The sequence below is a fragment of the Heteronotia binoei genome, chromosome 1 (genome assembly GCF_032191835.1).
Source record: "Heteronotia binoei isolate CCM8104 ecotype False Entrance Well chromosome 1, APGP_CSIRO_Hbin_v1, whole genome shotgun sequence".
Lineage (NCBI taxonomy): Eukaryota > Metazoa > Chordata > Lepidosauria > Squamata > Gekkonidae > Heteronotia > Heteronotia binoei.
The window spans coordinates 210334270-210348934 of record NC_083223.1 but is presented as its reverse complement, the minus strand read 5'-3'; the positions used below and the strand labels follow the sequence as shown (position 1 = coordinate 210348934).

Genomic DNA, 14665 nt, shown 5'->3' with positions numbered 1-14665 from the left:
TATACCATATAATTTAGATCATGGTATAGTTTGAGTGTGGCATGGTATAAATTGCCCTCCTCTAGTTTGAAAAAATGTTCAGCCAAATGCAGCCATATGCTCATGGTGGGCATTCCTTGAACCTGAAGATTGTAATACCACTCCAAGATATTTAAACCTCTCTACCTGCTCAATCCTGTGCCCCTTGATAAACCAGACCCTCTTTTTAGTTCTCTTCCCAAGAGACATAATTTTTGTTTTTTGGTAATTTATTACCAGACTATTCTCATCACAGAAGATACTAAATGCCTGAAGTACTCTTCTGAGCCCCACAGGGGTTCTAGAGAGGAGTACTGTGTTGTCAGCATATAGGCGTGCAGGGACCTTTCTATTAGCTAAAGTAGGGGGATGACAAAAAGTGTTATATCATTGATATAAAAGATGAATAATCTTTTGCTTCACTCCTTTTGCTGTTAGAATAGAGTTGGTAAGGTGCCCATTCCTATTACATCTGACTTTAATATATTATTAATATATATATAAATATATAATATTAACATATAACGCTTGCATTAAATGAAGAAGCCTTCAGTCGATAGTAGTAGTTTCAAACTTCTCCCAAAGTTTTTTTCTAGATATGTGGTCAAAGGCTGTCTTGAATGTGGTGTGCAAAGAAATGGTAGAACTGGCTGCGTATTTATCTATCAGATGTTGCATTATCAAACTTTGCCCCAAAATAGATCAACCCTCTCTGAATCCAGCCTGCTCCTCTGCCAGTAAATTATTGTGCTCTATCCAAGATTTAAATTTATCTAATAGATGGCTTGCATGCTTGCATAGAGTTGTCCCACTATGCTAAGCAGACTAATCGGTCTGTAGTTGGCTGGTTCATTCCTCCTCCCTTTCTTGAAGAATGGAACTATTATTGCCCGTCTCCATTCCTCTGGGATGCACCCTGTGAAGTCAATATATGTGAATAGTGAGGCCAAAGGAGAGGCACACCAATCAGTGTTATTTTTTAATTCAGGTGGGATATTGTCAATTCCAGGGGCTTTTCCTCTCTTAAATTGGTTTATCAATGACTTGATTTCATCCACAGAAATGGAGCCATTCTGGGAGGTTAGCAGGCCACTGGACAGAAGATTCAGAAGGGTCCATGTTATATAGCTTCGGATGTATGCCTCCCAACTGTCACCTGTGATTAAGGAATCTATGGGGGAGAAATCCTTATATGGAAATTCTGAAGTCAGTTTCCAGAAGATATAGGAGTTTTTATCTTTTGCTGCCTGTATTGATTGATCCCATGTTGCCTTTATTTTGGCTTTCTTCTTTTGTGCTATTATAAGTTCTCTTTTTATCCACCCGTGAGAGTTGTAGTGCTGATATATTGGCTAGAGAGGCAGTTTTAAAGGCCTTATATGCTGAAAGAAGAGCTTTTTTTGCCTCCATACAGTCATCAAACCACCTCATTAATGCCTTTGTGGTTTGTTTGGTTGTGGACCAGCTTCATTAGTCCATAAAGGGTTTAATAGCCGAATCAGATTATCAAAAAAGATCATTGGGTCATAACTTGGAGATAATTCCACCATGGCAGCTCGATTCTCTTATCTATAGCATTTTCTCCTGCTGAAGTTGCTTTAGCTCTTTAGTTGGTCTGACCACTTGACATGATACCCCAGTTTCTTTGAGGGAGTAATATGGGTCCTAGGCTGGGTCATGAGATAGTACTGATGACCTACTAATACCAGATGGAGCAAAAGGGGTAGATGGTCCCCCCTAGCTCAGGGAGCACCTGCAGATTCTTAACGAAGGGCAGTAGTGCTTCATTAACTAATATAAAAATCAATCATTCTGGCCATGAATGTAAATTCCCCAGGGTGGTCCCCAGCAGTGGCTCCATTAAGAATGAAAAGATTTAATGTTTTAACCATGCTGGCGAGGCAGAAGCCAGCATAATTTGCCATGCCATCTTTAAAGCAACGGGGAAAGTGAGTATGGAGCTCTTCATCATCCTCTTTGGCTCCTGGCAGTTTAAATCTGGCATGAGTTGATCGTCATGGCCCAGTCTGGCATTAAAGTCACCATGTATAAGGACTTTGTTAAAAGCGTTATCGACTATGGGATCTTCCAAATAGTGTTCTAGATTGGCCCAGGGTATTGTAGTATTTGCTTTTTTTTGTTGAGGTGGGAGGTATAAATTAACCACCACCATTACTTCAGATCCAAATTTTAGAAGTACTGCCATAGCCTGCTGGTTCAGAGGTGGTAGGAGACTGCATCTTATACTTAGCAAGGTGGATATTAGGATGCCCAACCCTCCTTTGAGCCTTCCAGGACCCGCTCCTAGTGTAGCCGCTAGCTTATATGAGTGATAACCATCCATCCACAATTCATCAGTCGATCAAGTTTCTTGAATTAAAATATAGTTCTGCTGAAAAAAGTAGTCATAATTTCTACAGTGGACCCAACCTGCTACATTCCAGGAAATAATTTTCAAGGGATTTACAGACTCTGGTACATGCTGGTCAAGGACTCATCAGGCTTTAGGAATTTTGATCAAAGGTTGTTTTGGATTATCACACTCGCTGTTGATTAAAGGCTCATCGACAATCATACATAACACAGGGACATCTGGAGAAACACTCAAGTTTGAGTGGGTGCTCTGCTTTTTTATTAAAACTGTAGGTTCTAGAGGGGGTAGAATACTAACTTCCTCCATAGCCTTCTTTGGTGACAGGGAAGTTAAGATTCCTTGTCCTTTAATTATCAAAGGAGGGTATCTTTAAGTCCTTCAAAGTGGATACCAGGCATTCTAGGCGATTTATCAAGGAAATTTGCTCACTTGATGGTAAGTTTTCAAAGGACTGGAGGAGATTTGTTTCCACCTCTTCCTCCGGCCAGCTGGATTCTGTAGTAATCCTTTCAGATACGGGTGCTCTATTAGGCAGAGATAACTGTGTTGTAACATTTAACTGTGTTGTAGCTGCTGAAGGCTGAGGAGGCGTTACTCCTACTGCCTCCATAGGAGGAGGTAGGACAACTGGAAAAAGTTGATCTAATACACTCTGGACTTTTGTGCAGTCTACCATCACTTTGTAGGCTTGCTTTTTGGTTGCCATCTTAGAGTCTTTAATTACCTTTCTTGGGTTTTGGGTGTTTCTAAAATGTCTCTGCAATCTAATCTCAAATGTGGAACAATATTAGGTCCATCATCCTCTTCCTTCGCTCCCTTGGAATTAGTGCAATCAAAGTTTATAAGGGCACTTTTACAACTCCCTAGATGTGTTTCCAATGCAAGCTTGCTCTTGGAAAATGGTTTGATTAAAATTGAAGCCAGGGTAAGCCTAGCTTCTATTAATTTTTGGCTCAAATTAAATTATTGCCCCAAGGATTGCCATCATTAGTCCTTCAGGATGGCTTTCGATCTTTTTGGTTAACAGCGGTCTACCATAAATTGATGAGCCTAGGGCTTTCCCCACACTCTCTCCTAGATATAGGTTTGGACCAAGCAAAAGCCATTACCAGACAGAGGGTGCTCGATACCGAATGACAATGAGATCTCAGTGAAGTGCCAAATTTCCTGGCACCAGATAATTCTAGATTCATTGTAGCACCAGCAGCTTATCTCTCATCCCTGGAATTCCCTGTTCACCACAGAGTCTTTTCCCTAGTTAGATGGCATGCACTCCCCTCTGCAGTTTTAGAGGGCAGATATAGAAAGATCCCTAAGAATGAGAGGGTCTGCCCTTGGGGAGCAGGGGCCATCGAAACTGTTGAACATGTTCTCCTCTCATGCCAATTTTACAGGAGATATGGGCAAGGTTAATTAGTCCCTTAATAAGTAGATTTCAAGGCCATTCCAGTCTCTCTAATTTTGAGGTCACTACGATGTTTCTAATGAGAGCGAACCCACAGATTACAGGTCCTCATGCAAGGTTCTTTTCAATTGCATGTAAAGTTCATAAAGATATTATGTTCTGAAGCCAAATTTCAATTGTTATTTTATATACCTTTTTCCTAGGGTTATCTTATACAATATTTGAATATTTTGTAAGTATTTTAGCTTTTGTAAATTTTTTTGATTTGTGCTGTTTGTTGACCATATCAAAATCGAACGAACGAAATCGAATGAACAAAAGGACATTCCCTGAAGTTAAGAGGAATAGCTGTTTTAAAATGGTGACTGTAAAAGAATGAAAAGGTGCATTCAACAGAAGCATCAGGAGCTTAAAACTGTACAATACAACCCTCCGAGTGTTGATGGAACTGAAGAAAATGTACAGAGAAAATTATTTATTTATTTATTGCACTTATATCCTGCCCTTCCCGAAGGGGCTCAGGGTGGCTAACAATGGTCACAATTCAGTGACTCAAAGATTCACATTATAACAATAAAACATTAAAATGTTAAAACGGCTTAAATACAGTTCAGACGGCGTTCTGTCTGTTTTTAATTAATTTGTGATGATATTGTAGGGTATTTAGTACACACCCCCATAGATGTCAAAAGTACCTCCATTTAGTTATTAAAACCCTGCCTGAACAGATATGTCTTACAGGCCCTGCGGAATTGTGATAAATCCCGCAGGGCCCTTGTCTCCTCAGGGAAGGCATTCCAGAGGGCAGGTGCAGCCATGGAAAAGGCTCTAATTAAGACAGGGAGACGGATGGCCTTAACAAGGAATGGGGATATCTCATAGCTATCAATAATAATGACATTCGGGCCTTCTAGTCTAGCATCAATACTACTATAAACTCAGCATCTAAAATCCCATGCTATATTACGCCTTTGATGTGGGAAGTCTATTTAAAGGGGCTATTCTCCGATGCCAATAGGCCTAGTACATTGCTAATATTCCTCTTGATGCAACAGCATCCTGGCCCAAGGTATCAATTAAAGAGGTCACTTGCATTATAAAGGGATTAAAATTAAGAATAGCTCCGGGCTCTGATCTATTTCCTAATGAGCTATTCAAGGCTGATCCATTATGGTAGGCCACAGTTTTCACTCAAATTAACATCAGTGGACAAATACCAGATTCATGGAAACATTCTAGTATGTCCCAATATCTTAAAAGAGATCCAGAAGTGACCCATCCTGTTATTGACCAATCTGCCTTCTCTTTACTTCTGGAAAACTATATTCTGCTTACTTACTAAAGAAGCTCTTTGATTGGATGGAATCCAAAACCATACTAGGGCATGAACAGAAAGATATAGGCGGGGTTCCTCGACATAAGAGCCCCGTGGCGCAGAGTGGTAAAGCTGCAGTACAAGGGCAAGAACAGAAAGATATAGGCGGGTTCCTCGTCATAAGAGCCCCGTGGCGCAGAGTGGTGAAGCTGCAGTACAGTCCTAAGCTCTGCTCACGACCTGAGTTCAATTCTGGTGGAAGCTGAGTTCAGATAGCCAGCTCGAGGCTGACTCAGCCTTCCATTCTTCTGAGGCCAGTAAAATGAGTACCCAGCTTGCTGTGGGGAAAGTGTAGTTGACCAGAGAAGGCAATAAAAAACCACACCATAAAAAGTCTGCCGTAAAAATATTGTGAAAGCAACATCAACACAGAGTCAGAAACGACTGGTGCTTGCACAGGGGGACTACCTTTATCTTTTTTTCTCAACCACAGTCTAGTTCTCTATCAAAGGTTTGAGAAATATTCATCTTTTAAGGGAGGAAGATTATATGTGGCTTTAACTGACCTCAAAGGGGCCTTCAACTCTATAAATCGCCCTAGATTGTGGAACAAACTTTATCAAACTAACATGGACAAAAGGCTCCTAGTCGTGGCAGCTGCCAGGTCTGCCTTCCACCATCTACGGCAGATTAGGCAACTAGCACCACATCTTTCCCCCCAAGACTTGGCCACAGTGACCCATGCAATGGTCACTTCCAGATTTGATTACTGTAACTTGCTCTATGCGGGCCTGCCCTTGAAGCTGATCTGGAAACTGCAGCGGGTGCAGAACGCAGCAGCTCGCCTGCTGACTGCATCACCTATATGGGTGAGCATGCAGTTGGTGCTCCGTGGCCTGCACTGGCTGCCTATAGAGTACTAGATCCACTTCAAGGTGTTAGTTCTGACTTTCAAAGCCTTACGCGGCCTGGGACCAGCATACCTGCGGGACTGTCTCTTCCCGTATATGCCCCAGAGGTCGCTTCATTCAGCCTCCCAGGATAGGCTGACTGTCCCCAGCCCAAAAGATGCCCGTCTTGCTCTACCAGGGCCAGGTCCTTTTTGGTCCTGGCCCCAACCTGGTGGAATCAGCTCCCTATAGAGATCCAGGCCCTACCTGGCTTACTAGCCTTTTGTAGGGCCTGTAAAATGGAGCTGTTCCGTCAGGTCTTCGGGTGAGAGAAATATATTCCTAGAGTGGTACAAGCCTTTAATTTGAAAGTGGTTCCTATCATTCTTTATGATTCAGCTATTTGGATTAAAGTTATCTCTGAGAATATCAAGCAACCACAAGCCCAATTCTTAAGAAAAATACTCAATATTCCCTGCTGTGTGTCAAACACTGTATTACAAGCAGAATTTGGACAGATATCCTTGGAAGCAAGAGCATGGCTTTTTAACCTTCAAACTGAGGTTAAAACAGCTTTTTGCTGAAGATAGCTTGTTAGCTGCTTTAAATCTGGATACCCACAGATCAACCTAGATGAAACCCCTGGATGAGAAACTGATGAAAGTTAGAATGCTGATCAATGATATTTTTGAGATGGGCAAAAGAAAGGAAAGAAAAGAATGAAACATAAGAGTAACATTTGCAAAATATTGTGTGTTGCCTTGTGATTGGTTATCCACGTTACTTTGGCTATATGGAGGAAGTATGTGTGTGGTGCAGACTTGTAGAATTACACCTTAATTTATTTTCTTTAAAACATGAATACCTCACCTTTCCAGAGTTTAGAATCAGATAGCATAAGCTTATCAACAAGCGAAGAATTTTCTCCCTCTGGCCCTTCCTGTAAGCCAACTTGACACAATATTCTTCTAAGACCATCTGGGTGTTTTTTTGAAGACAAAAGAACAAGTTTATTTTAGAAATCAAATTTCTGTGCAAAAATAAAGTTGTAGTTATATAAAATATTTATACCTCACCTTTTCCTTGTGGCTCAAAGTGGTATACTTCCAGGACATAACCACATACAATATACAAAATTAACCCCTCTATGCAGACACATAAAAAACCCACCTCATTAAAAATCAAATGAAATGGCCATACAGCATGTTCTAAAGGCCTATAAGAGTAACAGCACATCTCTCACCTGCTATGGGCATTTGTTGAATAAACTGGGAGTCACTACTGAAGAGAAATAGGTTTTGACAGATTTAATTTAATTTAATTTTTGGATTTATATTCCACGCATTCCTGCCAGGAGATGACGATCCACCGTCCACCATCTTAGAGATGGGATAATGTGAGATGGAACTGTAAGTAAGGTCATTTGGTGTTGCTGGTGTGGATGGAATGTCCGAACAAACCACAGTTGACGAGGGCGCATATGAAGTCTTGCAAAACAGAGGGCGGTGGTGGTGGCCGCCATAAGGCCTAACATCCTTTGAAAGATGAGGGCTGTTTGGGAACGATGTGTGATTATTGTATTGGCTAAGGATTGGATATGCTGCACTCTGTCGGCTGGAAGATAGGCCTTGTGAGATATTGTTGACTGGCGCGCTCCTATAAATTGTATGTTCTGAGTGGGATTCAGGTTGGATTTTGCATGATTAACCTGAAGACCTAGTGCAGATAGGAGGAACAGGGTAGATGAAATGTCCTTCTGAAGTTGTTCCTTTGTTTGGGATACGACCAGCAAATCATCTATATAAGGGTAAATGGAGACCTGTTGTTGTTGGAGTACTGCTGCCACCACAGCCATACATTTCGTGAAGGCTCTTGGTGCTGTAGAGAGACCGAAGGGGAGAGAGCGGAATTGATAGTGCTGATCTCCGATAGCAAACCTGAGGAATCTTCTGTGATGGTGACTGATGGTGAGATGGAAGTAGGCATCTTGTAGGTCTATCAACGCCATCCAGGCCTGCTCTGGCATCAGTGGTAGGATAGATTGTAGAGTAACCATGCAAAATTTCTTGTAGTGAATGTGAAGGTTGAGTTTTCGAAGATCCAGTATAGGACGCAGCCCCCCCCCCCCCCGTCTCTTTGGGACCAGAAAATAACGGGAGTAGAATCCCATGTGATGGAACTGGTTCCACCCTTGTCCAGCAAGGTGGTGATTTCTGACTGTAGAGGAGGAGAGGGGGGTGTAGGTATGAACCTGTGGAATTTTGGAGTCGAATCGAACTCTATGATGTAACCCCTGTGGATGATTGCCAGGACCCATGAATCTGATGTTATGGATTCCCACATAGGGTAGAATGGTCGTAGTCTGGTGGTGGCGTCTGGATGGTATTGTGGCTAGTTGAGAGGTAGAGGGAAGAAATCAAAGAGACTGCTTTGGGGCCGGTATTGACTTTTTTGAGATTTGTGGACGTGCTCTCTGCTGAAACGGTTGTTTTGCCAGAGGAGCCTTACGTTTCCAGAATTCGGCTTGTTGGGGGGATCGAGAAAGTCTGTAATACGATGGTTTCCAGGTTCTCTGCCGATTAGGCTGGGAATGCATTTGAGTAACTCCCAATCTTTTGGCCCGTTTCCTACTGTCGTCAACAGTGGTCAAAATGTCATCCGTGGTGGCATTAAAGAGGCCCTGTCCGTCAAAGGGTAAGTCCTCTATTTTGAATTTGATGTCAGGCTGCAGTGACAAGGACCTAAACCATGCATGCCAGCATAGGGCAATCGATGAGGCCATAGTCCTAGATTAACATGCCACAGAATGACGCACTGTGTCAATTTGCTGCTTGCTGACCCTAGTAAGTTCCTGAAGGATGTGCGAAGCCTGCTTCTGTGCCGCATCTGGTAAGGAAGGAACCAAGGTGTTAAGTTGGGAGGTCAGGTTGAAAGCATATGCCGAAAAATAGGCCATATAATTGTGGATTTTTGTTGTGGCGGTGGTAAGAGAATAGATCTTTCTTCCTAGAGTATCCAACTTCTTGCCTTCCTTTTCAGGTGGGACTGGGTGTCTTGTTTGTTTTGATTTTGAGGACGAATGCACTATCATGGAATTTGGGGCCGGATGATTGAAAATAAATTTAGATTCAGGAGCATGAATTTTATAAAGAGATTCAACTCGTTTCGATGGGGGTGGCACTGAAGTGGGTTTGTCCCAAACCTCTTTCAAGGTTTCCAGGTGAACTGGAAGCATCGGAAGAAAGAAGCCCGCTGGCAGGTCTGCGTGCACTAAATCGTGGACTACATCCGAGACTCTAGGTGCATCAGTAGTCAGCTTGATGTTAAGAGAATTTGCCATATTAGATAATAGATTCAGATAGGATTTGGAACCCTCTGAGGGTGAAAGGTCAGCAGGTTTGATAATGTCAGATGCTGGTGAAGGAGGAGCTGAGGCTGTGGAGTAGGATGAGTCGGATTGCTCAGCTTCGGACTCTTCCTGGGTTTCAATGGGTGTCTCAAGAGGCTTAGCAATTGTAGCAGTTTGTTTGGTCAGCAGAGGAGGCTGTTCCGGTTGTTTAGGAGAGACTGAACACACTGACGTCGATCTGGTTGGAGATAATGGCTTCGACACCATAGTGCAGTGTTTAGGGTGACGATAGGGACTTCCACGGTACCGAGGATGGTCCTCACAGTATGCCTGTTCTCGATGTGAAGGAGTTTCACGGTACAGAGGACGGTCATCCCAATATGCTTGATCCCGATGTGAGGGATGGTAAAATACCTCACAATACCGAGAGTCTTCATGGTATTGATACTGATGGGAATCCGAGGATGGTGATCTGTAATATCTTCAGTACCTGTGAGGAGATGGTGATCTGGACTTCGATGGGCTATAATAATAATAGTGTTCTTTATGATGGCTTCAAGATTTCTCGGCTCGAACTCGAGTGGATGGTTCTCTCGGTGGCGAGGGTTCTCTTAGGAGTGGACATGTGGTTGTCACTGTTGTTTGGTAGTAGGCATTGGGACCTCCCAGAATGAGTGTGTGCTGAGAATGTTAGCGTGCTGACTTCTGATGGAATCTGGAGATTTGGAGTCAAGGATCTTTTCTGGTAAAGATCCGTGAACTGAAGGGGACCAAAAATGAATGTGTACGACCTTGAGAGGTACGGTATCGATGGGCGCCAAGACTTCCAATGGAGTCGGTGCTGTCTGTACTGAGGACGCGGTGTCGATAGTCAGGTGCAATGCAGAAGTCATTGCTGGAGACTTCGAATCCGAGGGTCTATGGCTTGACTTAGACAGTTTTTGGTGATGTTGAAGTCGAAGGGTCTTTAGAAGTTGATTCTGTGCGATGTCTCTTCCTAGAATCGTCAAGACTTCTTCGAATGCTTCCCGGTCTTAAGCTTGCTGGGAACTGAGGCCACGGAAGCTGCCGGTCGAGCCACTCCCTTTTGAGTAGACAGGGAAGATGGCAAGGTTTGGGATCCCGAAGTATAAGACATAGTAGGGCGCAGTGAGGACTCTAACAAGTGACTTCTGAGTCTAGCCGTGCGGTTATTTCTCGCTTGCTTCCCAAAATGACTGCAATCCAGGCAAGTGTCGGTACGATGAGCCTCACCCAGACAGAAAAGGCATAAAGAATGGGATTTTTGAGGTGCACCGAACACACTTCTTAAAAGTGATTTTGTCTTTTCCTTCCATCCGCCCAGGGGAGGGGGGGGGAGGGGAAGGAGAGAGACAAAGGGCAAAGAAGAAAAGAGGGATAATAATATATATATATATATATATATTTTTACGATACCAGTGAGTTGAAGAAAGAGACGAACGGTGAGGAAAACGGTGAGGAAATAGCACAGGAAAAGGATAAAGATCGCGATGAATAGAGGAGGCTCAGCGAGGTAGGTGTATCCCGGGCGGTGGTAAAGAAGAAACTGGGTGGGTGAAGCGCCTCCCTCTCGTCTAGGCATGCGCAATGGATGCCTCCTCCCTGGGACGAGAGGAAGTGCGCGCCAAAATTAACGCTCCAAGATTGCTTTGAATTCTCCGAGGTTGGGTTTGATCCTGGCGGATAACCCATGTGTGGGACTGCACAGAGACCACGAAGAAGATCAGGACTTCTGTCTTTGATGGATTGTTTCAGCCGGCTCTGACGCAACCAACCAGCCACGGCTTGCAATGCCTCACCCTGTTCTTCAGGGGCAGACTCTGGGCAGCCAACCATAAGCAGATAGAGCTGCCAAGATGCCAAGCAACCAATCTTAAGTGGAGAGACAACTAGAAGGTGGCAACTAGAGGACTGTAAATGGCATACTGAACACCTTGATCTGAACTCTGAAATGAACTGACAGCCTATGTAGTTTTAAAATAGGCAAGATGTGCTGCCATCAGCCAGACCTTGACAATAACAAGGTTGCTGCATTCTGGGCTAACTGCAGTATCCAAGTTGTCTTTAAGGGCAGTCCCATACAAGAGACCAACTATGAGGTTACAAAAGCATGGATCATCATGGCTGAGTTGCACAAATCTACAAAATCCCCAAGTTGGCAAACAGAACATAGGTAATAAAATGCACTCTGCTACCACAACAACCTGCTTTTCAAACAATAAAGCTCGGTCCATGTGCATGTTCAGGCACCTAACCCATTCTCCAAGCACCATCTCTGCTCCAACCAAAACAAGCAGATCCCATTCTTCCAAAGCCACAGCTTTGTGGCTAGCATTACTTCTTCCTTGTCTGGATTCAGCTTGTTCTGCCTTAGGCACCTGACCACAGCTTCTTAAAATTCTTTAGAATTGAGCAGATGCATCTGCAGCCTTAGATATTTAAATTTACAGGTAACGATCACCTGCATATTGAAATTATCCCACCCCAAAGCTCTGGACAATCCACCCGCCACACATAAATATAGAAGTGACATGTGACAAAATAGAATCCCAAGGCCTCCACAAGTCAGGTCCCAAACTGCTGACTCTACTCCCCCAGTGAAAATTGTGTTTGACCAAACAAAAGACCTAAACTACCAAAGAGCTAATCTTTAAGTACCAGCTCTAACCAATGCATAAGGACAGATCTAAATGGATAGATCTAAAAATTAACTGTCCAAAATTAACTATTGCCTGTCCAACTTTAAATGAAAATCATCCATCAGTTCAACTGATTTGGAACTCAAGTACCTTTGAGGCCTGAAACCAACATGCAGAAACCTAAAATAGAAAGTATTAATTGGCCTAATTTTGACTGGCTGATTGAATAAGTGGAAGCAAAGGTGCTGTTGTGCATCTTGGTTTCCCATTCTGTCCCCAAAAGGTTATCTATTTTAACCTTCAATCATATAAGTGACCCACTTCACAAATGTGTTAAACTTCAGTACCTGAATATCCAATAACACCGCCCAGCCAAATTAGAAGCTTCAAACCAAAGCTTTGATGAGCAACAACAGATGAATGCATAACTTGAACCTTCAGTGGCTTAGTCTGACGAGTGATACTTCTCTTAAGAAAAAAAAGAGGGACAAAACATTAATACATTTCACCAAACCAGACAGCACTTTTCAGGTTAGTTTATTTAAAACATATATAAAAAACATTGACAGTAACCATTGCATTCTTTCAACTTTTTCAATGTATAAAACTGGATTTCTGTTTAAAACATTAATAAAAAAACCAATTCAGGAACAACTGAAATTAGTCTACCATTACACACAGAGTTCAATTTCTAGCACTATTTTTGCTCTGCTTAAGATGTGACTGCCCCAAAAGACTACCGGTACACTGCTGCACATCAGTGACTGCTTAAGAACATAAGAGAAGCCATGTTGGATCAGGCCAATGGCGCACCCAGTTCAACAATGTGTCATACCATGGCCAAAAAAACAGTTGCCATTAGGAGTTATACCAGCAGAGCAAGAACTCCAGAAGCCCTCCCACTGTTGCCCTGCAAACACCAAGAATACAGAGCATCACTGCTGCGGACAGAGTGTTCCATCTATACCTTGTGGTTAATAGATACTGAGGGACCTCTGCTCCGTATGTTTATTCAATCCCCTCCGGAAGCTGTCTATGCCTGTAGCCACCACCATTTCTTGTGGCAGTGAATTCCACATGTTAATTACTCTTTGGATGAAGTAGTATTTCTTTTTCTCTGTTCTATGCTTATTTTTCATTAATTTGAGTACCCATGAGTTCTTGTATTGTGCGAAAGGGAAAAAGTACTTCTTTCTCTATTTTCTCTATCCCATGATACTAGCTGATATGTTTTCAAACTCCTTCCTAAGAATCCCCACCACAGAATTTGCCTTTTTTTTACTGCAGATACACATTGAGTCAACATTTTCAGTGAATTATCTACCAGGACTCTCTCCGGGTCAGTTACTGCCAGTTTGGACCCCATCAACATATATTTATACATGATTTTTAGTTCCAATGTGCATTACGCTGCACTTGCCCATGTTTAATCTCATTTACTGTGTTCATGCCTACTCACCCAGCCTTGACAGATCCCTCTGGAGCACCTCACAGTCCTTGGTAATAATTGCCCTGAACAACTTAGCGTCATCTGCAAACTTAGCCACGTCACTGCTTACTCCCAACTCCAAATCACCAACGAACAAGTTAAAAAGCACTGGACCTACTACTGAGCCTGGTGGCACCCCAATGTTTACCACCTTCCACTGTGAAAACTGCCTATTTATACTCACTCCTGTTTCCTCTTAATCAACCAGCTTTTAATCCACAAGAGGATTTGTCCTCTTATCCCATAACTGATGAGTTTATTTAGGAGCCTTATTTAGGAGCCTTTATTTGGGAACCTTATCAAAAGCCTTCTGGAAGTCTAGGTAAACAGTATCTACTGGGATACTCTTGTATAAATGTTTCTTTATCCCCTCAAAGAACTCTAACAGGTTAGTGAGACAAAGTCTTCTCTTGCAGAATCTACGCTGATTCTTCTTCAACAGTTTTGTTCATCAATGTGTCTACTAATTTTTCTTTAATAATGGATTAATATTTCTTTGGATAGACAGCACTGTCAACACAATTTATGAGAAAAGGAGCTCAGTCCAAGCCTCTTTCCCTGACAGGAATCACTGTTAAAAACCAACAGCTGTAAAAACCAACCAAAAGTTGTTAAAAACCAACAGCTGCAAGCAAAAATAAATCCCAGCACAATCAATTTCCAGTTCAGAGACAAATTGTGCCATGTAGCTCTGAGAAAGTGCTAGGTGTATACATATGAGCGGCACACTTCTGCACACACAGAGGATATATGTGCCGCAGTCTGCTTCTCCAAATGCATTACATTTGTTGGACTGAAGCAGTACTTTATTAACAAGTCAGCCCAGAGACTCATGGCACAAGCCAGCTAGAGTTAAACACCTGGCAGCCTTATCCCATCCATGTGTACTTGGCAATATGCCTTGGTTACTTCAATGTGATTTATTCCTAAACTGAGCACAGCTTACACCTTTTACATCCTAAAGATTTCAACTGGAAAGTGGAGAACATGTTCTCTTCCCTCAATTGAAATTAAGGGGACATAATTTAGAAAAATGGATAAACCATCGGACTTTGGAACAGATTATGCACCACAAAATATATATATATATCCTTAACATTTCAACATAGAGTTTTTGAAAAGGAAGTACATTCCTAGTTTTGAAAGACATGAGAATGCTGAAATT

General features: G+C 42.5%; 1 protein-coding gene across 3 annotated transcripts in view; it reads right to left on the bottom strand.

The window, feature by feature from the left end:
* UBR2 (ubiquitin protein ligase E3 component n-recognin 2) overlaps positions 1–14665 on the bottom strand; it is a 93287-nt gene that overhangs the window by 51995 nt on the left and 26627 nt on the right. For all 3 annotated transcript variants that reach the window (XR_009555838.1, XM_060247400.1, XM_060247392.1), the window contains exons 8-9: positions 12359–12479; positions 6873–6980 (exon numbers count right to left, since the gene is read on the bottom strand). Coding sequence is in view for 2 of the 3 variants with exons in the window: in XM_060247400.1 (XP_060103383.1) it covers positions 6873–6980; positions 12359–12479 (229 nt within the window). In the remaining variant the exon portion in view is untranslated. The remainder of the gene's footprint in view (positions 1–6872; positions 6981–12358; positions 12480–14665) is intronic.